Raw genomic sequence first — 21,917 nt, forward strand, 5'->3', positions numbered from 1 at the left:
TTTGATGGAAAGGAACAGACAAGACATTAAACCCTTCACAAATGACCCCTTTCATCATCTTAAGCAAAATCCAATTTTTTGCGCCCTTCCCCGCCCCAGGACACCAAACCTGAAGCAATCCCGCCCAATCTCTAGACACCACCCCTCAACTCCAATCAACAACCGTAGCATCCTTATAACACCTCACATTAACTGCATGATCATGACTCGAATGGCTCCCCGCCGGCAACTCATTCAACTCTGCACACTGCGGCACCAACTCAACCTCCACACAACCATCCGGCTTCTCCCCCCCTTCATACACATACTGCAACGTCAAAAAGTTCTGGTGATAATACGGCACCGTCGCATTACAAACCAAGTACGTCCCCTCCCCCAACCCATTCACCAACGCCGCATTCACCTCCGGGTCCCCATCCACAGTATTATAACTCCCCGGCCCAGCATTGATGGCAATATTGTCAACCGGCGCCGTGGGGTCCTGCACCAGAACCCCAAACGGGGTCAGGGGCGTGGCAGCGTCAAAGATGACGGTTGTCTCCCCGTCTTCAACCTGGTCTAGGGTTCCATTTTCGTAAAAGACGTGTCCGTCGGTGAGGGCGGTGGAGATGGTCGCTACGCGGAAGCCGGGGCCGGCGTGGATGCTGTTGACTGCGGCGTTGTTGACGGTGGGGGTGAAGTCGGCGTCGGGGTTGGTGACGTGCACGACGAGGATGAAGCCCGGGGAGAAGTCGTTGGATGTTTTGGCACTGCCTGTGGCCAGGGCTGCTGTTGCCAGGGCGAGGGTGGTGAAGATGGAAGAGGTGTACATTTTGATGACGGTCATGAGTCTAAAGGTAGGTAATTCGTTGGCGATGTGAATGATGTCAACATTGGGAAAAAGAGAGACGGCAAAAAGAAGGAATGTTGTCTTTATGTCCATGACATGTCGTCTCCACGCCTGCCACTTAACTCGGGTGATTATCCTCGATCCAGGTATTTGCAGGGTTGGCCACGGGAATGGGCGAGCTCAATTACAACCTCATCCGCGATTGTGTAAATTGCTCCAGTATTCACGGCGACCAAGGAGACATCTCGGCCATCACGGTGTGAATCGTTGCATGTTGGCCGTGACACCAGACGTTCTCAGCGACGTGGGGTCCATCGATACGAGGAGTTTGAGAGCGGGCGGGTTGAAGATCGCCAAAAACGAGGGACGATGTCACGCTGGTGATGCCGGCAGGGGAATGACGGCATACGACCCGTAGAGACAGAGGTAGGACCAGCACACTTCAGAAACCGCCTGTGCCAGCCAGTGAAGAGGGCAGCCAAGGGTGACCAAATTCAGCAACAGCAGCAGTCCACGGCAATATTTCGAGGGACGACTGACTGAGAAACCGTTGCATGTTCCAATATTCAAGGGCCCCTACATTCAAGTAGACACAAATGGACCCTGGTGTCACTGAGGGTCGATGAAGTTACCGTGCAAGCTTTGAGTTCAACTGCTTCTCAATCACTTCTAAGTTGTGCGGTTCGCGGCGGGTTAACGAAGTCTTGAACAAGACAATAGGTTCAAAGGGAAAGGTCTCGCAGAAGTATCCCAAGCCACGGCCATCATTTCTCCATTGGTTTAGGACCAAGCAAGCGCCTCATGTAAACTTATTTCGACCCCGTTGAGGACTTACCAACATATTGGTGGGGTTTATCAATTGTCCTCGGACAGGCGGGGAGATCCGAGACAGCGACGGGGACATCGTGGATATGGCCTTCTGGTGTTCTTCACTGTCTCGGGTTGTATGTTCCTGTATCATGGATTGGCAGTCACCCATCCGATGGTGTCCATGTGAAGTGTTTGATATGTGCTCTCCTATTTCCAGATCCCATCAACAAGTAAATAAAGTAACCGGTAATATCACTAGGGGAATGGATATCCAAAACCACCGTGCAAACCCAACACGTTCACCCAACATTATCCAAGAAAAGAAACCCCTGATTATGTAGCCCAGTATCATGGCAACCCGAGGTGCCAAAACGCTACCAAACCATCCCGTGACTTCCCTTGCCCACTCTAGCCTGGCCAAGCCGCTTCTTCTCCCTCACTTTGTTCCCCCTCAGCAAATCCTTCAGTCCCATCAGAAATACGCTGATGAGCGTAACACCAATGACAAGTGCTATTGACAGTATAACAATAATGGGGAAATACAACGACACGTTCATGAAACGATTCCATCCCTCCGGGCCAGGTATGTCGTAGTTCGTCTCATTGGCCACCTCGATAGCAGCAAGCGTCACCTGCATCGAGTTGAGAATGACCGAGCACACCGCAAATGCCGTGATCAAGGGCGCAAGAATATGTGACAAGAACGAGCCCCACTGCGGCAACAGGTGGAAGTACGCAAGGTTGAAGCGGAAGAACATGGCGGCCCGGTTGATGCGTGTGAGGCGGAGCTCGCCGTACTTGAAACGGCGACTGACATGCTTGTCGCCCACCAGCGAGAAGGGCTCGATAAACTCGCACCATTCCTCATAAGTCGGAAACTTTCCATTGTCCTTCCGTGGCATGAGCTTCTTCTTGCAGGCCTCGTGGAAATCGATCTCGAACCGGATAATGTGGTAGTAGCTGCGCATGAAACCGAGAGAAGCACGGTAGACTTCGGGGTCGGCATGTGCGATGTACATCCAGAAAGCCCTGGAAAAGAAATATGGGGGGATGGGCTTCATGAAAATTGTCTCGTAATACCACACCAAATGAAGCCCTGGCTCTTCATCCACCACAATCCTCCGGGTATGGGCGGCATGATGGTGGAGTGCGTTGATGTGGTCGTAGGCGGGTGTTTGGACGAAGACGTAGCGCATCAAGGGAAGAAGCTGATCTAGCTTATCCGTGAGATGCCATCGACGTAAATAGCCATCAACCTTGCCCTCGGGGCCATCGACATGTCGTGCACGCTCACCAAGCCGTATGCGTGGCTGGCCAGGCAGGTATGCTTTGTTTGGGTCTTTGGACTTGAGCAACCATGTCGTTGGTCGCTTCGAGTCTGTGTTTTCCCCATCTTCAACCCGTACATACTCCAGTTGTGTATTTAGTTCTATCGCCAATCCCTCGAACTCGAAAGACATATGTGCGCCGCCATTTGCATGTGGAGGGTGGTTTATATTGGCCTCAACTGCCGTTGGACTTAGTACGGGATTAACTTCTTTGAGATCAGTCGGAGGGGTTGATAGAGAGACTGATGGTGGTGATGGACGGGGTTTTGCTGGTTGTCGTGGTTGTGTCTCTGTCGGCGTCTGAGTCGCAGCCATGGTTTGCCTGTCGGGGAGACTACCCGGTAGGTTTAGGGTTTGGGTAACGGGGCTCGATTTGCGGGACGTCGTCGATCGGTGGAGAAGTGGGCGGTTGTGAGCAAGAAGCGCAAAGCCAGGCGAAGGTTATTATTCGAAAAGCCTTTCAGCTTCTTTACGTCTTTTATGTTGATGAGATGGGCCAATGTCAAGAGACAGCTTGCGCACTTCCAGAGCAAACGGCGTTGGGCTGCTGAGGAACATGAGAACCGGGGTGCGCACGCTGTTGGCAGTCGGCATGGCACAGGTGACAGGGTTCAGCTGAGGGCCCATGTGCGCCAAGGTGTTACCACAGGTATGGTTCTTGGCGCATATTGGTTCAAGAGCCACCTCCCGTTTGGCTGACGACGCGGCACGCGCCGCCTGACCCACCATCTTGAGACGAGGTGGTGCCTTACATCACTGCATCCAACTGCCGCATCCTTCGATCAAAATGCTGATAACATACCGTGATCGATGATAGATGCTGTGTAAATAAAGTCTTCAAGCAGGAATCTGAAAAAGTAGAGTTTGGTCAGGCGAAACAAGAATCCAACCACCACTCAAACCAACGTCTCTTTCAGCTGAGAGCCTTGACCAGGCAGACTGGCGGTGTAAACCTGAACTCCGGCTGACATTGATGGCCACCGCAAGCAAACAAAGAAAACTGGAACATGCAGCAAAAGATGCCGTTGATTATTTGCAGAAAAAACAACCCGACAACGGAAAAAAAATATGAGAAAGATATCTGCCCACCACCGCCCAAAGAATATGCCAATACGCCGGTCTGTCCAACCTCCAGCTCATACTGGTACAACAGTATCCCGAATCTGCCGATCGATACTCCAAAGTCTGGTTAGAGCCCAGAGATATCAGTCGTCATCCAACGTCAAGTCAATCACATCGGTCGCCAGTCTCTTGACGCCTCGAGGTGTTGAGTATGGTGGCCTAATCCGAGCGTGGCGCTCTACCTGCACGGCCATGACAGGGGGGAGCCGAGCTGTGGATGTGTTGATGCGGCTGGCAGATATTGGAACCAGCACTCGCGAAGTAGCCGGAGTAACGGTAGAATGTCGAGAAGATGATGGGGTCAGCACCGTGGAATTGCCCATTTTGCCGCTAGGCACAGGCGTGGGAGGCTGCGACCTTGTTGAGCCAGGTGTTGGCTTCGCCCCATGTATGTCTTTCAACGCTCCTCTAGCTTGTGCACCCCTCTAATCTGCCACGGCCTTCATTTTCTTGAGGTTCTCATTGATCAACTGGTGTGCTCTTTGTCTTGCTTGATGGTCATCCCCAGTGACCATCATCGCCAGCCCTGTCATCGCCTTTTTGAGTTTCCCTCGCCTTCTGTCTTTCTTCAGCCTCCTTGGCAGCATGCTTTTCCCTAATTGCAGCACGCTTCGCCTCTATTTCCTCGAGCGCTTTCTCGACCTCTTGGTCGGCAAGGAGCGCCGTTTTGTGCTTCATCTTTGCTGCAACAAATCTCGGCGCAACCGAGTTGATTTTCTTGTTGCTTTTCTGGTTGCTCTCCTGATTCCTTTCCTCGCTCCTTTCCGTCTTCTTCCTGTACCGTACCTCCATGAGCACTTTTTCGACCATCTCATGCTCCTTGGACTCGTGCATTGCTAGCAAAGCCTACGCACCTTCGACCTTGTTCTTAACCCCAAGTCGAAGGTTCGCCCTTTGAGCAGCAGTATCGACCCAAACCCGGCGAGTCGCTACATTGGTTCTGGTCCAAGTCGTTCGAGTTGTTTCTCCAAGGCTGTACAGGCGTATGTTCAAAAGTTGGACCAAGTAATCATAGCCTCTCCGATCTCTATCGTTTATTGTATGAGGATCGCAGGTGGGTGTATTGCCAGTGGTTGCCTGTGTTGTGCCCTGTTGTTGACACTCAACCATGGCACCGGGTGCTTACGAAGGCACGCCAGGCTTGGGCACTTGCTAGGGAGGCTGGGGTGGGTTGCTGGTCGAGACGCCCCTGTTGCCGGCTGTTCGGTGTTGGGTTTCTTCTTCAGATCAGGCACCCCGAATATATGGAAGCTTCCTCGGTTATCGGGTGGTTTTTGATACAGCTGGTCGCCAACGCTATAACGTTTATGAGCAATGGGATACAAGGCTGGAGGGGTTGCATGAAGTGGCGCAGCTGTCAGTCCTGGTACTGGGAACCTGCCCGGAGGCGTTGGGTGATGTGCTGCTGCTTCTGGTGTTGGCGTGGACACCGGGTACATTCCTGAAGGTGGCGGATACAGTGATGACGATGTCAACATCGGGGTTGGATAACGGCTTGCTGTTGTTGCCATTGGCTGTGGAGTCATTGTTCGTACTGGTGCTGGCAGCATTGCTGATGCCGCTGGTGGTGGGTATGGTATCGGCGCTGACGGCACTGCATGACCCAATGTCTGCACCGAAGCCCGGCCTAAAAGCAAATTAACCCGAGCAACCGGCAAACCCCCCATCAGCTCCTCAACAGGCACGGGCATGGCATTCTCGGGGCGAGGCGGTTTTCCCCAATCCAACAGTTGAACAGCGTAGGCACCCAGTATAGCCCTGATTCCAGGTGTATTTACTGTTACAAGTGCATCCTTGGCCTTTGACGCTTTCGCCAACCACGCGTCCTTGGCTGCTTTGCTAGGAGTTACAACTTTTGGTGGCAACGAGACTGCCATTATCCCGGGAAAATTGACAGTGTGTCAAGTAAGTCAAGGGCAAGTAAGAGTCATTGACATGCTGAGCCTTTGCGGGATAAAGGGGAAAGTATATGCGAATGGCTCTTGTAGTACTCTCGAAAAACAACTTCACCACGCCACATAAACGGCATGGGCAGATTACACCTGGAAAATTGCGACTCCAAACCCACGCTTCTTCCGGTATGGACCCAACACACCGAGCAAAATTTGTTTCCAAGATGGTGGCAAACATGTGCCGGTATCGAGGCGCCAGAAACGACGTGTGTCGTGCACTGAGCCTTCGGAGGAGAGGGACCCAAAGCAGTGAAATTACTTGGTTTCGATAGCACCCGCGCCAGCCGTAACTTTGAAGGCCGGTGACCTCAGCAGCGCGTCATGTGTCTTGTCTTCGAGGGGCCCAAATACAAAGTCGGAGAGGCGGTCAGGGTCCACAGCTCCTGATGGGACAGGTTTTGGTTGTGCGAAATCGACGAGCTTGTTGCTGATTTCTTCTTCGGGTTCCAATGGACTGTAGAAGAGTTTAGAGATGTCAAGTACATCGATCACCTGTGTAGCAACGTGTGTGTAGTATGTCGTGTGGATATCGAACCGAGCAGGAAGGTGTTCGCGAAGCTGACGAAGTCCATTCAAAACCCCAAAGCACAAACGGGATCTGCTTGATGTGGCTTTCAACGACAGTCTCCAATCTGTCACGATGGCATCCGGGCCAAGCACACCGCCAACAACCGAAACCAAGCCTTCTCCGTCCCGAGTTCCTGGCGCATGACTGTCTACCGCTTCCAAAGCTATCCCTGCCAGCTTTTTCAGTAGCGACTTTGAATCATCGTCACCCAATCAGCTATAGCCTGACACCGATGATGCGCGTCATGGGTATATCAAAATTGCGGCGACAGGCTCCTTCTCGATATCCTTCATGGCCAAACTATCAGCCTTGACCATTCCTGCAACCCAGTAGAAGAAGCTCGACGAAATTCGGCCCTCAGTCTGAGATGCAGCGTTGTCGAAGAATTCGAAGTCCTTTGTCTCCAGAATCGCCTTCAATATCCGATCCAAATCATGATGAGGGAGGATTGCTTAACCCTTTGTTCTTGTCCAAGTCCCAAACCTTTGCACAGAGATCTCGAAAAACCAGCATATTTCGAACTGGGAAGTTCCAGGGCCTGTTGGGCCGCTTATCCGTGTTGATATACCAGCAAGCAAGCTTTTGCACCATTTTTGTTCCAGATGGTATCAGCTTGTCAACATACTGTGGGGCCCTCCGCTGCCTCCATCAAAAATCAGCAGCGCTGTCACGGGCAACCAGTACAATTGCGGCCTCCAAAGTCGAATCTTGCCCCTTGAGGGAGGGGAGGTCTGGTTGAAGCCGATTTCGATCATCGACAGGAATGTCGACAAGAAGCTCTTTTCCATTCTCCACTAGACGGCGGATAAGGTAGCTCGTAGGCATGTTGGCGACTGGGGAGTCTTCCCTCTCCATTACAGCAAAGAAGATTTCCTAGGGTAGCTCCTGCTGAAGCTTGATAAAGGCATCGGAGATCACCTTATCCCGGCCTTCCAGCCGCTCGGGTACGTTTTTCTCGAAATATGTGTTGTCGAGGCGATAAAACAGGTGGTTCGTAGGTCTGCGAACTTTCGGCTGGTCGAGCCCATTGCATCAGGGCAAGGCGGAGGTAGACAGTGCCGTCAGTCTTTGCTCGAATTTCTTCGAATTCTGAGCGAAGCCCAGCTTTGAGGTCGTCGAAAGCATCCTGTTGGAGCAGATCAAGAAACGAGACGCGTTCTTTCCCGTCGCGCGCGTCGATATCGGAGTCGTCATCGCTAATGATTGAGATTGTCGAGTATTTGCTGGTCTTTGTCGGTCGCAATGGGGTCTTGCTGGCGTGGGCGGTGCGGCGCATACCTTTTTCTTTGGTGGTAGCATTATAACGAGGCGGCATTGGACGCGACTCGAGCTCCAAAAACCTGGCTGCCACTCCACGCGTTAATTGGAATGGGATGCGCCTTGCATGAGTGGGGCCACAAAAGTTTTCGGGCCCGTGGGTTAGGGTTGACCAGGGGAGCATCTGGCTCATCACCCACACTGAGCACAGACTGAGGCAAGCAGGTCTACAACATCGCTGCTCGGTCCTGCGGTCTGATGTTGTCGAAAATGAGGATCTCTTGTCTTTCTTGATTGTGGGGTTACCTCCCTAACATGGAATTATTTGCCGCCTTTCCTTGGCCCGAAAAACTCCGCCGGCAGCTCGAAACTAGGATCAAGCTCCTCCTTCATAGCTTTCACAGAAGCTGCAACAGCATTGTATCCAGACGCAAATGCCACCATCTCCGGGGGAGTTTCTAGTCATATCGTCAACGAGCCTCCACATTTTGCAGTATGGCGTACTTACTTGGAACTTGACCTTCCGGGAAATAGGGTTTCAGATCCTCCAAGACAAGATGTCCTTGGTCCATGCCAACACTACTCAATATTTGGATAGCTGATGCTCGATTCCTCCGGACTTTCTCATATATTTCCAGTCGCCTTTCAATGTCTGCTAAATTTGAAGCGCCGTACAGAACAATTCCTAGAACACAACCATCCTCGAGTCCTTGGGCGCCTCCTTGGCCTTGATCTACGTAATTGTTAGTTTGAAGATAGTTATATCATAAGTTCCAGGGGTCACTTACGGGGCAGCATTGGGTGAGCAGCATCACCTACCAGAACAAGCCTTTCACGGTGCCAACTTGGGATCGGACGTCTGTTTAAAAGCGGCCAGCGTTTGACGTCGGTGGCTTTCCTATTCAACAGTCAGCTTCATTATTTTCCCAAAGCATATAAGGGCCAACAAACCCAATCACAGCTCTCAGCTTAGGACTGAAAACCTCTGCACCAAAGGTTTCTAGAACGCTATTTTTATCCACCTTTGCCAAATAGTCTTCCCTAGTGGCTGTTGCCATGGCAGGATCATGATACAGACCTACGAAGTTGTGGATCTCGCGGCTGATAACAGAGTCAGCAAAGCGGATTACAAAAGAAACGTTTTCACTTACTCTCGACATGGATACGAAACTATCCTTCTACTTGTTGCATTGTGGGTGATAATCCGCATGCTAACCTTCCTACTGTGCTCGTCTTCATGCCACCATCGAGTTTCAGGGTCTTCAGCCAACGAAGCGGCTGGAATCAGAAAACGGAAACAGGTGTTGTAATACGCAGAGGGCGATGGCTCAATCTTGCTCCCTAGCACCACCTCCGTGGCTAGTGAGTGAATCCCATCTGCTCCGACGACAAGATCGGCAGAGAGTACACCTCCGTCGGCGAGGGTGATGGAGGGAGTGGCAGGGTCCTTCAATCTGTCAGCCAAATTTGGCAACAAATAGGGTTTATACTACCCACATATCGCACAACTGCACGCTGCAAGTGAAGCACCACTGGAGTTCCAGGCCCCTCAACTGCTGTCGCCTTCCTCCTGAACCAAGCATGCAAGTCAACACGGTGGGAAAGCCACAGGTCATAGCCATATCGGGCGCGATTTTGTTCTTGAGGAACAGCAAACAGAGTGTTCAAAGTAAGAGGGTCGAGAAAGGCCATTTCATCTGCCTTGACAAAGCGTTCGGCGACTGGGTCAAGTCCCCATTCAAGGAGAAAGCGAGATGCGTTAGGGGGTACGGTGATGGCGGCTCCGACTTCGTTGTTTGCTGATGTGCGCTCGTAGATCTCTACCCGGTGACCAGTTCGTCGCAAAGAGACAGCTGCTGACAGCCCGGCGATTCCAGCGCCGACGATGATGATGTGAAGCGACATTTTACGGTGACAGGTGAGACCCATGCGCAAGTACTACTCTGGCAATTTGAGGGCCGTCGGGACCTTTAAATGCGCTGAGTTGGAAATTCTGGGCCAAACAACTTGTACGACGTTGAATCATGTGGTTGCAATCCCGTGGGGGAACTCCCACACTGATTTGTTCAACATGGCTGCATGGCTCTTTATGTGATTTCACTATTGCAGAGAAAATATGCTTCTATGCCAATATTTCTCAGCGCTAGTGCTGCACAACACATCTGTTGAAGATTTGGGCAGCACTTGCATGCATAACACATACTTACTTTTGCCGTTAGTAATATACGGAAAAAGGGTGGGTGCCTATAAATTTAGAGAACCTAGTTATAACGTTAGAGGCTTCGAATATTCTTATACGTAGATAATAATGGGATTAAAAACTATGTACTGTAGCTTTAGGTTATTACTAGGGTATTACTAAGGTCCCTAATATACTTAGTTAACCAATGCTATTCCTTTGATAGCCGCGTGGTGCTTGATTGCCTGCGTTACGTTTTAACCACCGGCTCTCGAGGTGTAGGTAGATAATAGTGAGGCCGTGGTGTGACCAATTAGTCTGTTGACGTGTGACAGGATTGAAATTCCAATCGTGGATTCGAAATATGGATCCGGGGTCACGGAATGTTACCCTGGCAGGAAGAGATTCTGTCTGAAGTGCTCAAGGAGAACGCGCTGGCAACGATCACTGCAGTTGTTGCTTCCCTACGCAGATTGCTGGCGATAAGGAACATTCGTCCTATCCACACTGCAGCTCAGATTCCGGCACCTCACTCCCCCGCAACTGGGGTCTTCACCATCAAATACAGAAGAGAATGCACAACCTCAGCAGCCGCCACGCCCGTTGTCTCACCAGCACCATCATAAGCCGGCGCAACTTCAACGACATCAGCACCCACAACTTTGAGCCCAACCAGTCCGTCAAGAATAGTCAATAGCTCCCTCGACGTCCAACCACCCGGCTCAGCAGTTCCCGTTGCTGCATCATTCATTAACCACACTATCACCTGGTTTTGTTCAACATGACAACTTACCAGGAGCATAAGCAGGATCCAGAACATCAATGTCAACACTGATATAGATTTTCGCGTCTCCAACCCTGGATTTCAGCCTCTCAATAATCCCGCTGATACCAAAACGGTCAAGATCCCTGGAGGTAACAAAATCAAACCCGCAACGGCGATCATTCTTCATGTCTTTGACTGGGTGGGCAAGAGGTGCCCGGATGCCTGCGTGAATGCTGGAGTTTGTAATGAGCCCCTGCATTTTCCGTCAGCCGAGTTTAAAACGTGGTTGCTTTCATGAGACTTACCTCCTCGTGTGCAATGTGAAGGAAGGTTCCGTGGTTTACCGCTCTGGAACTTTTGTCAGCAGATGGGTTTGTTGAAAGAAGGAGAGAAGTGGTCATACCCATAGTCAGAAACATCACCACCCAACACCTTGGGGTTCCAAGTATCTTAATCATGTACAATATCAGCCTTCGACCCAAAACCATTGCAAGGTAACTGGCCGAAACCCACCAATATGAGCATCGAAATGAATAACAGAGAGTTTCCCCCATTTCTTGTACGCTGCCCTCAACGCAGACAGCGTGGTGGTATGATCACCTCCCAAGTTGATAATCCTCGGGACAGGGGACAGGTCCCTAGAAACAGGAGAGCGGGCATTGATGATGTCGTGGCCGGTTTCCAGCTGTTTGAGCGCGACGGTGTTGTCCAGTCTGGTCATTGGGACGTCTCCGCAGTCGACGATTTTGACGTTGCTTTTGAAGACATTTTCCCCTGGATTTTGTCAGTTGATTGTGCGTCAAGGGTTTGTTGGTGCTGGTGACTGGGCTCACCGGTGTATAAACTCCATGCTGCATCTGCGTAAATGCGCGAGGAGCCAGATCTGATTGCTCCGGGGCCGAAGCGGGCTCCTGGTCGGCCGGTTGTTGCCTGTGGGAGATGGTTAGTTGATGGGGAGTTTTCAGCGGATGGGGCAGCGCTTACAGTGTCAAATGGTGCACCGAGGACAGCGATGTCATATTTGAGGCTGTCACGCTTTGAGAGACAGGGCAGATATGGAATGTTGGCATAAGTTGTTAAGCCCCATGGTGTGTCTTCGTTGTCGAACGTGGGTGCGGTAGATAGGGGGGTTTGGGCGAGGTATCGAAAGTTATTCTGGGCTTCCAAGCTGTGAGCGACATTGACCAGGGCGAAGCCAATGGCCAGCCACACCAGGGAATGGACAGTGTCTTGCATATTCAGATTCAATAGAGTTGTTTCAACCTTTCAGTTTGTGATGTGACACAAAGGGCTTGGAGCGGGGATGATGGGGTGTAAGCGAATGACTACGGGAATGTTCTTGGGGATGATGACTCTTGAGTGGAGATGGTACGTAAACAAAGCGCTAATCCGACAACTACCCACCTGGATTGAGGGGCCAGGTACGGAGTAGATTTCTGTCGTTTATATATTCTTCCCCATCAAATGCATTGAGTAAAATATGGAAAATATAAAGTTATGCTTGAAGAGCACTAATCAACGTTGTTTTGTTGGACACCAACACACCTCAAGACGATTTACGTCATGATGGCCGGTACAACCCTAACCCCTATCAGATCCATGCTGTGGAGACAAGCCCACCTTACATGCTGCCTTCAGACTGCACCATTTCCAACCACCAGTCCTACACGATGCAAAACAACCCGCCAAGCCTCCAACCGATCGGTCAAGCAGCCTTTTGGCAGCTGAGATCCAAAACAAGTTACAACTCCATGCACCGAGGCGTTTTTACAGCTGATGCCCCGTACTACGGAAGTTAACGCGCGCTAGAACGAGTAACTCGAAGCCTAGAGCGCTCTAGGCCAGGGTTTCTACATCTCGACATCAGTATTGACCCACAAAAATCGCTTCGACGATGAGCTGAACAATCGGACTAACCGATCTTGGTAGTTCAGCTCCATTCATGATGCATTGTTCGCTGGTTCCCTCTCGATATGTTGCATCAACGTCACTTCTGCAAACCCCCAGACATAGACAATGAGACGAGATAAATCTCTTCCTAGGGGCCAGTCCCTCTTCCAGCTCCCTCGTCCTTCCGTCTCCTTCATCCCAATCTGTTGAGCATATCCCTCTACATCATGGGCTTCTTTGACTCAATCGCCAACGCCTTCTCCCGCGATGGCATCGCCACCCGCATCCTCGAAAAGGTGCCCATCGTCGGCTACGGCGTCGCTGGAGTTCAAGCCCTAGCCGGCAACACAGAACATGCCAAACGAGCCCTTGCCACCAGCACCAACAGTCTAATCACCACGGCCGGTGCCGTCGGTGGTATGGTTGTCGGTGGACCAGCTGGTGCCATCGCAGGTGGTGCAGCAGCGTCCACCATCGGCTTGGGCACTGAGTACGCCATCAGCACCACCATCAACGACAAGGACGTCAAGGGCGATGTTGGGGAGGTTACCGTGCAGAGAGTTGTGACCGACATGGCCATCGGTGGTGTTTCTGGCTTGATTGGCGGCGGAGCTGGTGCCACTGCTGCAGGCAAGGCAGCAGGTAAAGCCGCGATTGAGGCCACGGCGTCGACGTTGGCCAAGACTGGCTTTGAGGGTGCTGCCAAGGTCATCATCACCAATGTTGGAAAGAGTGCGGCGGGAGCTGTCACAACCGGTAGTTTGGCATCGCTTGTTCAAGGTGCTAGCAAGTAAGTTTGTGTCTCTTGCGATCTTATTGGTCACACCTCTAACTCATGGGCTTAGAAACGTCTTCAACAACACCCCCAACGTCAAGGAACCCGAGCCCAAGCCACCCAAAGTGAGAAAGGTGACGCAGAACCAAGACGCCAGGGCCAAGGATTTGATCCAGGACCTCAAGGCCTTTGTCCTCCAGTACCCTCTCTACTGGCTCAACGACGCCTACGCGCAAGTCCATCTCTACTGGGATCCCGTTGTCATTGCCGGCTTGCCTTGGGACCCAGCGAATCAAGCTGTGCAGGGACAGTATCAGGCCTTTCAGCAGAAGAAGACGGGGAACCCAGCGTTGAACGAGAAGCCTTTAGGTCAAAAGATCTATGAGGAGCTCAAGCAGATTGTTGATGACCACAACAATGGAGTACAGCTTGGGGGGAACAAGCAGAAGATTTTGGACATGATTATCAAGAAGGAGCCTGGGGGATTTAATGCAGTTTGGGGTGAGGTTGAGTCGGAGATGAATCTGAGGGATCTGAGGCTGCAGAGCTTCAGCGAGCTGATGATTTTGGAGGTTGAGTTTATGGATTGAGTGTGGAACGAACGGAGGGATTTGCCTGGCGGGCGAGGTTCAAGGTTTGGGATTGTGTTGGCATATCATAATATGTATGATAGAAGCAGATGGAAGAAGGCTGTGGTGTGGTGACTTGCTCGGAAGCTGTTGATTATACGTCCTTTGGGTGTCAATATCCAACTGCAATTAAACAAGAGAACTAGACTTTCTGGCTCAATAGTGATGACCTTATAGCTCACTTGGGCAGATACCAGAAAGAGGTGCGTTGACATACTTTGAGGTGGAAGAGGAGTACACCCACTTCAGGTTCGAAGGACACTCTTGGAGAGGGAATGATGGGGCAGCATAATCATGGTTGTGAGGTGTGTGTCAGGAGATTGATGCAATCACGCGTGTTTTAACCAGACGTAAGTCTTGAAGGAGCTGTCACGGAGTGATGTTTAATGGCCACCTACAAAGCTGATGCGGCAAGGCACCAACAAAACGCCCACAAAGCCCAGGACGCAAAGAAAAGGCGCAAGTTGAATAGAGAAGATTCGAATTCCAAGTTTGCAAGGCTTTGTAACCTGGAAGAGGCTCGTATTGAAGGGAGGGTGGTGGAGGAAGAAGTGGTGCCTAAGGAGGATGTGGAGCAGCCGGAGCCAGCCGAGCCTGTGCGGCGTAGCACACGTTATCGGGTTCAAACCCGGCGTAAGAGGGAAGCAGACGCGATGTCTGACTCTGACAGTGATTGAGCTACATTTTGGTATTACTTCCATAGAAATTGACCCAATATTGGTCTTGTTGTGGGCAGTGTAAGCATTCAGGGGTAATCTCATCAAGGTTGTGTGGCTGGTGTGGGGGTGGTGGTCCATATCCGTGGGTGGGCCATTTCCTGGTCATCTAACCTATGGCTCCTCATGGTATTACTCCCATTACAGTGAACAGTATGGTGACGGGGCAGTCGGACCAATTGTACGCAACCTTTTCACTCAAAGTACATCTGGGTATATCACTGACGACTGATGGCAGACTCTTCATGGCCCGAGCAGCGCCCCCTATGATGAGGCGGCAGACATCCCGCTCCTGATGACAGACTGGAGACATGGCAGCCTATTTCCAGTTGGAAACATGCTCAAGGAAAGATGGATCCAGAGCATCTTGTTGAACGGGATCGGGAACGTGACCAAATTTGGGGCAAGGAAAATTCAAAACACGAGTAAGATTCCGAAGCCTTACACTCTTACGTTCACAGCGGACAAAGTGTATGAGGATGAGCCGCCCGAGCTCGAGGTTCCGAACTCACGTCCCAAACGATACCTGCTGCGACTCATCAACACCTCGATTGGATCCACCTTTATCTTCTCCATCGACAACCACCTGCTTTCCATTGTCAGTGCTGACTTCGCTCCCATTTACCCCTACCTCAACTCGTCGATCCTAGTTGGAATCGGTCAACGATACAATGTTATTGTCGAAGCAAATCCAAAGAACAACACCAAACAGCCCCTTGACAGCAACGGAAACTACTGGATCAGAACGTGGGTCGCCCCGAACTGCGGTGCTGGTGTGGTCATCAACAAGGACAGCAAGGAGACATACATGCAAACGGGAATTCTGCGTTACAACAAGAGCAGTACGGAGGATCCAGAATCAAAACCATGGACAGATATTTCCATGGCTTGCTCGGATGAGACTGCCACCAGCTTGAGACCCGTGCTGCCCTGGGTTGTTGAGGATCCGATCAATGTCATGTCAACAGAAAGCAAGATTCAGCACATGGCCGTGATCAGCGGCCCACCGGTTGATCCGATTCCGAGTTTCCCCCAGGCCTCCTATTCTTTCAGAAACGTATCAGGGGATATCAATGGCCCCAATCCACTCCAGATCAACTTCAGCGACCCAGTGTTCCTCAACCTGGACAACGACGAGCCGTTCAAGAACAAGCTCTGGGAAATCTACCCCGAAGGTCGCCCCAACCAAACCGACTGGGTATGGCTAGCCATCACCGTGGACTATTCTCCTGATGGAGATACCAGTGCCCATCCGATTCACCTGCACGTACATGACTTTGCCATCCTCCAACAGGCCGAAAAAACCACCTACGTCCCTGAGAACATCCATCTGAACCTCATCAACCCGCCTCGTCGTGATGTGGTGCTGATGCCTAAGAGCGGCTTCATCATCATTGCCTTCAAGGCTGACAACCCGGGCGCGTGGCTCCTTCATTGCCATATCGCCAGTCATGCATCCCAAGGTCTGGCCCTGCAGATTCTGGAACGTCAGGCCGATGCTGCTGCCATGTGGCCAAAGGCGAGTCCCGCTGCGCAGACTGCCGCTACGCTGTGCCGCAGTTGGGACTCTTGGGTTGCTGCGTCTTACACGTCCACGCCGACGCCTTTGCCTGATGATTCCGGAATTTGATCCACCATCTATCAACATACGGATCAAGAAGTCAAGGTTGGAAATTATTTTGATTGTTCGTGAGTAACTTAGGTCTCTTCTGTGTATGATTAGCAACAGGATCAGTGACTTCGTTGGCAATTTTAATACGTGGTTTTTTCTGCAATTTGTCTTCATTCGGGGAGCGGTGGGCTGTTTCTGGTAATTGCGCAATTACAGTTTTGACAAACAGGTTAGGGTATATGAATGAAGAGTTGGACTGTAGTTGTTTGAGTATTCCGCAGTTAATCCCTATATGTCTAGGTTACGAGAAGTCACCTGCAGTGTCGGCCGGCACCGCCTAGGTTCGAATCCACAGAAAAGCTTTTTCCTTTTTTGTTATCGGAGTTTCCGAGTTTGACGCAGCAAGCTGTTTCAACCAAGACCGGTAGATGCACAGCCGTTTAGATGAACAGAAATCCGAGATCATAACATTGACTGGAAGAATGGATAGGTGTTTGTTTGTTTTACCTTCACCTGCCCGCTGCTTGCTGTGTGGGTTTTGCATCATCTGATCAGCTGCATTGCCATTTCGTCAGCTTCCTGCAGCCTCATGGCAAGCATTTCATTTCAGCCATGCCAAACAAACTGTGCATGGGCCATAAGAGAGTCAAACAGCTGCAGCTCACCTCACAATAACGCAGCAAATCTTTCAAAAATGACGGTCTTTGTCCGAGTCGAAGTGGGGTTTTGGTGATCGGATCGCGTCCAGACCCCATGCATTTCGCGCCCGTGACGTTGCGAAGAGGGTCAGCATGACGACACATTCACAATGATGAAGGGGGGAAATGGAGGGGATATTAAACTGAACTTTCAGTGGTAAGTTCGCCTTTTGTTCCTTCATCGCTCGAACTCATCTTCCACCCACCTCTGCAGACGAAACCTCCATCCATCAACCAACACAATGAGCAGCCACCACGAGAAAGCCCCCCAGAAGAAGGGTTCTACTCAGCCTCACAAGCACCACGAGCATCATGAGACAGGGTATACGGATGAAGCGGCTGTCGAGTGTCACGATTTGATTGATCGTGCCGAGGAAGAGGCCCACGTATGTTCTTGGCTCTTTTGTTAGAATCCGAGACATGGCTAACAGCAGCCCCAAAGCTCCACGAGCCCGGATCCATGTACGAGCCAACAACTCACCCCGAGAAGGTCCACCTGGCGAATACTAGCTCTTCGGGAAAGAAGAGCTCCTCGTCAAGCATGCCGTCCTCGGGCAGCAAAACGAAGAAGTCCGGTTTGGAAGGATCCAGCAGCAGCACAAAGGAGAGCATGAAAGAAGGCATGGGGTCGATGAAGGAGAGCATGAAGGAGGGTATGGGCTCCATGAAGGATACCATGAAGGATGCTATGGGCAAGAAGAAATAGATTGGGCACATTCCATTCACACGGGAACTTGCGGAGGTTTGGACATGGTCAGAGTGAATTACCCAATGCCAATCGAATCTATTCCCTCTTGCTGTTATCAATTTATGAAGACACTTGTCATACCTGCTCACGTAATCTACACCATCCACTATACCAATGTGAGGGTCGTTTTGTAATTTTCGTCCGTGATCTCAGCAAGAAAATCGTCAAAATCCCAAAACTCGAACTCCTCCTCTTCCTCCTCAGAATCGGGCTGTGGGTCAGATTCAGTGACCCTCACGGACCCAATTCTTTCCCACGTCTTTAGGTCACTTGGACACTGTGCCAGAATGAGAAACTCAATAGCCCTGTTTGCTTCATCCACACCCAAGCAGAGCGCTAGCACAGTCACCTGAGGTCTGAACTCCTCTCCTGGCATCTTCCCTTCTCTAGCTCGCTGGATAGACCACTGCACTTCCCCGTCTGCGTCCACAATCTGAACTCTGACAAGCTCGGTGTCGTGACGAACCATGGCGTACCTCCTGGCAATTCTGATGCTGCTCTTGATTCTGACGTCATATTCGAATCCCTCCGCGGTGTCATCACTGTCCATCAGGGTGGCCGAATGCACATAACCACTGACGGTCAAACTGGCAGCGTTGATCTCCCCAAGGGGATCTTGACCTTTCGGCTCGACAGAGTACTCCAGCACCTCGACATATCCAATTAGATAGTCTTCGGGGTCCATGGATATCGGGGAATCTAGAGAAGCCCAGGAGAAAGAGGGCGCTCTGTAGGTGTCGGGACACGCCCAGACATCGTTCACTTCGCGAGCTACCCAGTTCAGGCTGCGTGTCAGATCTTTTATCCAGATCCCACCAACGTAAGTGGCACCAGTGGTGTTCTGGATTTCACGGGCCAGACCTGCGATCGCGGGCAGCTTGTCCTTCTGATAGGTGAGACCTCTGCGGCTATAGCCGGAGATCATTTCAGCCCAGAAAGCAAACGCATCGTCTTGCATGGTGAGGGTGGGAGGTCGGGGACGTAGGCTGCCTCCACTGGCGGGATCAAGTGGTCCGCACTGGCAACCCATGGTGGTCTTGCAGAGCCATTGTACCTCCCTGCTGGAAAAGCCTATGAACCGGCGAGAGAGTACCTGCTCCTGAAAGCACCATCCTCTTGTTTGCACTGGATCCAAGAAGTCATCAAAGCTGCCGACAACCGGCCACGGGTTATCGCGGTCCAAACTCTGGGGATGCAAGCCACTTTTCACTCCCTCTTTCCCAACCAGCAGAAACGTTTCACCATCCTCACCAGCCAACTCCCGGGTCACCACCTGTGGATTTCTTTTCCAGTGAAGAAACCCCTCCGTCACCGTAGACGCAGACAAGGCAGCGAGAGTAACCCGTGCATTCCCGTACACCTCTGCCATCCTGCCAGCTTCTTGCTCCCACTCGGCTGTGTCGTCTTGGATGATGCAGATTGCATCAATCCAGATGTGCTCCATCCCCAACTGGCGTGTGACATCTATAGCGTCTTGGAGTGTCTGCGGCAGGGCTTCAAGGTCAAACCCTTCTCTCAACTCGTCGATGTTGTCTAGGGTGGTTCTGAAGAGACCGTCCGAGCCCCAGCAGTAGCTTAAAGCGATGTATTCAACGTCGCCAATGTCGTCACTGTCCACGAGTTGGAGCTGATCAGCACCTTCGGCGCAGTAGATAAGGCGTGTTGGCTGGAGATCTGAGGTGCGCTGGGAACATTCAGGGTGGTTTTCTTCACATTCTTCAAGACATCTTCTTGTGAATTCGATTGGATCCTCGGGGATGAGTCCTGGGTGGTCATGACCTTCATCAGGATCGTAGTCTGCAAAGATATTATTAGAATTAGACAATTGTTTGATGAGGAAGAGCAAATGGGAGATATACCAAGCTTGACATAAACCTGCAGGGCATACCCGCCGGAGAAGTCGAAATAGAACCGGTTCTGTCTTTCATCTAGACGCACCCATGCTTCAAGGTCGTCGGTTGAGCCTAGTTCAGGGTGAATTGATGTCGCGGTGCTACAAATGAATTGACAAATCTCGCAGTCTGTGTCGGATTCCCAGACCCATTTGTATTGGCTAGCTGGAGAGAACTCTGGGTCCTCTGGGATGAGGTTGCGGCAGCTGTCGCACATGGTGTTTAACTTGCCGTTGCCGGTGTGTGCGAAATTAATTACTTGGGACTTTGACTGAGGAAGAGAAGAAAAACTGTCGACGATATAACTGGCGTTTGAGGGCAGTGGTCCGCGTGCGAAGGAGGTTGGGCAAAATCCGTTGGTCGTTCTTTGGCAAGTTGGGACTTTATAGGATTCATGAGGCGAGAATATCACCAACGAAAACCAGGGGTTGGTGGTTGGTGACATGGCGCCATGTGTGTTGGTGCACTGATCTGGTCTCATTCTTCAACCTAAGTCATGCTGTTGGCTCTGTAGTACATGTGGTAGAATCAGGGCTGCGGTGAGGCTTGGCGATTGTATGACGTGCTCCTATCTTCCACTAGGTCTTGAACCTCATATTGCCCGGTACGGTAAGCATTGAAAGTTCTTTGCGCTTATTAGGTGGGAAGGAGCTGTCTCTGACTGACTTGCTCGAAGTTAAATATCTTCATTGAGTTTTTTGGGGATGTAAATCGAGGTTTTCAAGTATGCAACTTACGGTTCAACACACATATTTTGGCCAAGAGGAGAACTCCCAATACATTATTTATTTTGGAGCTACATCAAGATTAATGGCGCTATGTAAAATAAAATCAGACCAAGGCAATGGAGGGTTGTTCGTATGTCAAACTCACAGAATAGCTTAGGCCAAGCAACGCAAGCCCCAAAGCCCAATCAATCAATGACCATCGAAGCAAAAGGCCTGCGGTCATCAACGGGCTGTGGCATTCCTCAGAAAGAGTCTTGGTGGGCATTAAAAATTGTAACAACGACAGATGCTATGTAGATGTGTATTACAGGTTATATTTTCAACAAATTGTCAGATGGCTGGCGGTCTTGAGCGTTCGTCCCAGTTAACCCATAGCATCCATGTTAGGATGGAATTACCTGCAGCGTTAGCACCCACACTGCCTAGGCTCGAGCCCACAGATCATCATTTCTCTTTACCTTCTAAGTAAATGATGGGTCGGAACAGTTGTGCCAGTGGCTCTTTCCCCAAACTGGTTGTTGCTTGGAAGACGACTCCTTAGCTTGACGGAGGAAGGAACGATGGAGATATCTGCCCAAAATATTGCCCCACACACACAACAGATAGAATGTTTTTATTTTTGTCTTGTTGTTCTCGTGTCCCCGTGATTTCTTTTTTCTTCTTTTTTTTTTTTTCAAATCTCTCCCAGGCGCACTGCTTCCTCTTCCACGCGCCCTTTTCTCGCTCCCAAACGGCCTTCTTTTTATCCCAGCTCCCACAGCAATCTATTTGTACGGACGATCCCAGCATAGCAGCATTTACCATGTCCGCCTCCCTCGCCAAGCATGCCGAAAGCTTTGATCTCTGTTCCCTTTGGTCTGGTTTTGGGGACCGCAGAGTGTGGGTGAAAAAGGAGCTTGGCGACTTTTTTGAGAGTCCGGGTTTTTGCGCCCATGTGATAGTCAAGACACTGTGATACTTCGGAATCTGGCGCTCGTATTTCGGTGCGTCTACTGGTTTGTTGATGTTCGGGGTAGCAAGAACACAAGTATTCAAAGGTGGTTGCCCATGCACTGGGCAACCCGCGCCTCTATGCAGGTTTGAAGGGCATTGAGAGAAACTTTCTTGCCCACAGGGCTGACTATCTCGATGAAAAGGAGGGTCCGGCATATACTGAAGGTTTAACCGATGATCAAGAACTCCTCGAGTTGGTTGACGGCTTATCAGAGGTGGAAGACGTTGACCCGTCACTTGGCGCATTATATTGACATGCCGACTGCCGCGAAAGATGACATTTGTTCCTCCAACATGTCAAAGACACCGGCGACCTCAGGGCCTCAGGGCTTGGGACACAGATCCTGATACGACCTTTGGGGAGACTAGCAACGATGCGGTTATGCAAAGCACGAAAGCCAATGTGAATATCGTCGATACGGATA

General features: G+C 51.0%; 10 protein-coding genes across 10 annotated transcripts; 3 read left to right on the forward strand and 7 right to left on the reverse strand.

Annotated features, from left to right (window-relative positions):
* Positions 1-145: 145 nt before the first annotated feature.
* Positions 146-922, reverse strand: QC762_116425 (uncharacterized protein; the record flags this gene model as incomplete). The annotated part of the gene is made up of 1 exon (XM_062886057.1): positions 146-922. One exon carries the CDS (start codon positions 920-922, stop codon positions 146-148), a length of 777 nt encoding a protein of 258 aa, XP_062749094.1.
* A 1,091-nt stretch (positions 923-2,013) lies between these two features.
* On the reverse strand, positions 2,014-3,282 carry QC762_116430 (uncharacterized protein; the record flags this gene model as incomplete). Its single annotated transcript, XM_062886058.1, has 1 exon — positions 2,014-3,282. The coding sequence occupies one exon, from the start codon at positions 3,280-3,282 to the stop codon at positions 2,014-2,016; it is 1,269 nt and encodes a 422-aa protein (XP_062749095.1).
* Positions 3,283-4,587: 1,305 nt separating this feature from the next.
* Positions 4,588-4,923, reverse strand: QC762_116432 (uncharacterized protein; the record flags this gene model as incomplete). Its single annotated transcript, XM_062886059.1, has 1 exon — positions 4,588-4,923. One exon carries the CDS (start codon positions 4,921-4,923, stop codon positions 4,588-4,590), a length of 336 nt encoding a protein of 111 aa, XP_062749096.1.
* Positions 4,924-7,528: 2,605 nt separating this feature from the next.
* On the reverse strand, positions 7,529-8,059 carry QC762_116437 (uncharacterized protein; the record flags this gene model as incomplete). Its single annotated transcript, XM_062886060.1, has 1 exon — positions 7,529-8,059. The coding sequence occupies one exon, from the start codon at positions 8,057-8,059 to the stop codon at positions 7,529-7,531; it is 531 nt and encodes a 176-aa protein (XP_062749097.1).
* Positions 8,060-8,187: 128 nt separating this feature from the next.
* QC762_116440 (uncharacterized protein) lies at positions 8,188-9,833 on the reverse strand (the record flags this gene model as incomplete). Its single annotated transcript, XM_062886061.1, has 6 exons — positions 9,364-9,833; positions 9,018-9,313; positions 8,818-8,967; positions 8,655-8,764; positions 8,375-8,599; positions 8,188-8,324 (listed from the first exon to the last, which is right to left on the reverse strand). Exons 1-6 carry the CDS (start codon positions 9,793-9,795, stop codon positions 8,188-8,190), a joined length of 1,350 nt encoding a protein of 449 aa, XP_062749098.1. The 5' UTR covers positions 9,796-9,833.
* A 361-nt stretch (positions 9,834-10,194) lies between these two features.
* On the reverse strand, positions 10,195-12,299 carry QC762_116450 (uncharacterized protein). The gene is made up of 7 exons (XM_062886062.1): positions 11,796-12,299; positions 11,645-11,741; positions 11,325-11,585; positions 11,215-11,260; positions 11,117-11,159; positions 10,839-11,064; positions 10,195-10,783 (listed from the first exon to the last, which is right to left on the reverse strand). The coding sequence occupies exons 1-7, from the start codon at positions 12,045-12,047 to the stop codon at positions 10,575-10,577; spliced, it is 1,134 nt and encodes a 377-aa protein (XP_062749099.1). The 5' UTR covers positions 12,048-12,299; the 3' UTR covers positions 10,195-10,574.
* Positions 12,300-12,476: 177 nt separating this feature from the next.
* Positions 12,477-14,265, forward strand: QC762_116455 (uncharacterized protein). Its single transcript, XM_062886063.1, has 2 exons — positions 12,477-13,491; positions 13,547-14,265. Exons 1-2 carry the CDS (start codon positions 12,929-12,931, stop codon positions 14,064-14,066), a joined length of 1,083 nt encoding a protein of 360 aa, XP_062749100.1. The 5' UTR covers positions 12,477-12,928; the 3' UTR covers positions 14,067-14,265.
* An 893-nt stretch (positions 14,266-15,158) lies between these two features.
* On the forward strand, positions 15,159-16,451 carry QC762_0015830 (uncharacterized protein; the record flags this gene model as incomplete). The annotated part of the gene is made up of 2 exons (XM_062883017.1): positions 15,159-15,246; positions 15,283-16,451. 2 exons carry the CDS (start codon positions 15,159-15,161, stop codon positions 16,449-16,451), a joined length of 1,257 nt encoding a protein of 418 aa, XP_062749101.1.
* Positions 16,452-17,284: 833 nt separating this feature from the next.
* QC762_116480 (uncharacterized protein) lies at positions 17,285-17,972 on the forward strand. The gene is made up of 2 exons (XM_062886064.1): positions 17,285-17,517; positions 17,574-17,972. Exons 1-2 carry the CDS (start codon positions 17,374-17,376, stop codon positions 17,835-17,837), a joined length of 408 nt encoding a protein of 135 aa, XP_062749102.1. The 5' UTR covers positions 17,285-17,373; the 3' UTR covers positions 17,838-17,972.
* On the reverse strand, positions 17,962-20,252 carry QC762_116490 (uncharacterized protein; the record flags this gene model as incomplete). The annotated part of the gene is made up of 2 exons (XM_062886065.1): positions 17,962-19,676; positions 19,739-20,252. 2 exons carry the CDS (start codon positions 20,250-20,252, stop codon positions 17,986-17,988), a joined length of 2,205 nt encoding a protein of 734 aa, XP_062749103.1. The 3' UTR covers positions 17,962-17,985.
* Between the last annotated feature and the right edge of the window lie 1,665 nt (positions 20,253-21,917).

Source organism: Podospora pseudocomata (genome assembly GCF_035222375.1).
Source record: "Podospora pseudocomata strain CBS 415.72m chromosome 1 map unlocalized CBS415.72m_1, whole genome shotgun sequence".
Lineage (NCBI taxonomy): Eukaryota > Fungi > Ascomycota > Sordariomycetes > Sordariales > Podosporaceae > Podospora > Podospora pseudocomata.

Excerpts from the sequence above, each read along its gene's own strand:
- QC762_116450 (XM_062886062.1), bottom strand. The coding sequence starts at position 12,047 with ATGCAAGACACTGTCCATTCCCTGGTGTGGCTGGCCATTGGCTTCGCC. Across the intron at positions 11,586-11,644 it reads AGCATGGAGTTTATACACCG|GGGAAAATGTCTTCAAAAGC; the intron begins GTGAGCCCAGTC and ends GACAAAATCCAG. Across the intron at positions 11,065-11,116 it reads TTCACATTGCACACGAGGAG|GGGCTCATTACAAACTCCAG; the intron begins GTAAGTCTCATG and ends CGGAAAATGCAG.
- QC762_116455 (XM_062886063.1), top strand. The coding sequence starts at position 12,929 with ATGGGCTTCTTTGACTCAATCGCCAACGCCTTCTCCCGCGATGGCATC. Across the intron at positions 13,492-13,546 it reads CTTGTTCAAGGTGCTAGCAA|AAACGTCTTCAACAACACCC; the intron begins GTAAGTTTGTGT and ends TCATGGGCTTAG.
- QC762_116480 (XM_062886064.1), top strand. The coding sequence starts at position 17,374 with ATGAGCAGCCACCACGAGAAAGCCCCCCAGAAGAAGGGTTCTACTCAG. Across the intron at positions 17,518-17,573 it reads GTGCCGAGGAAGAGGCCCAC|CTCCACGAGCCCGGATCCAT; the intron begins GTATGTTCTTGG and ends GCAGCCCCAAAG.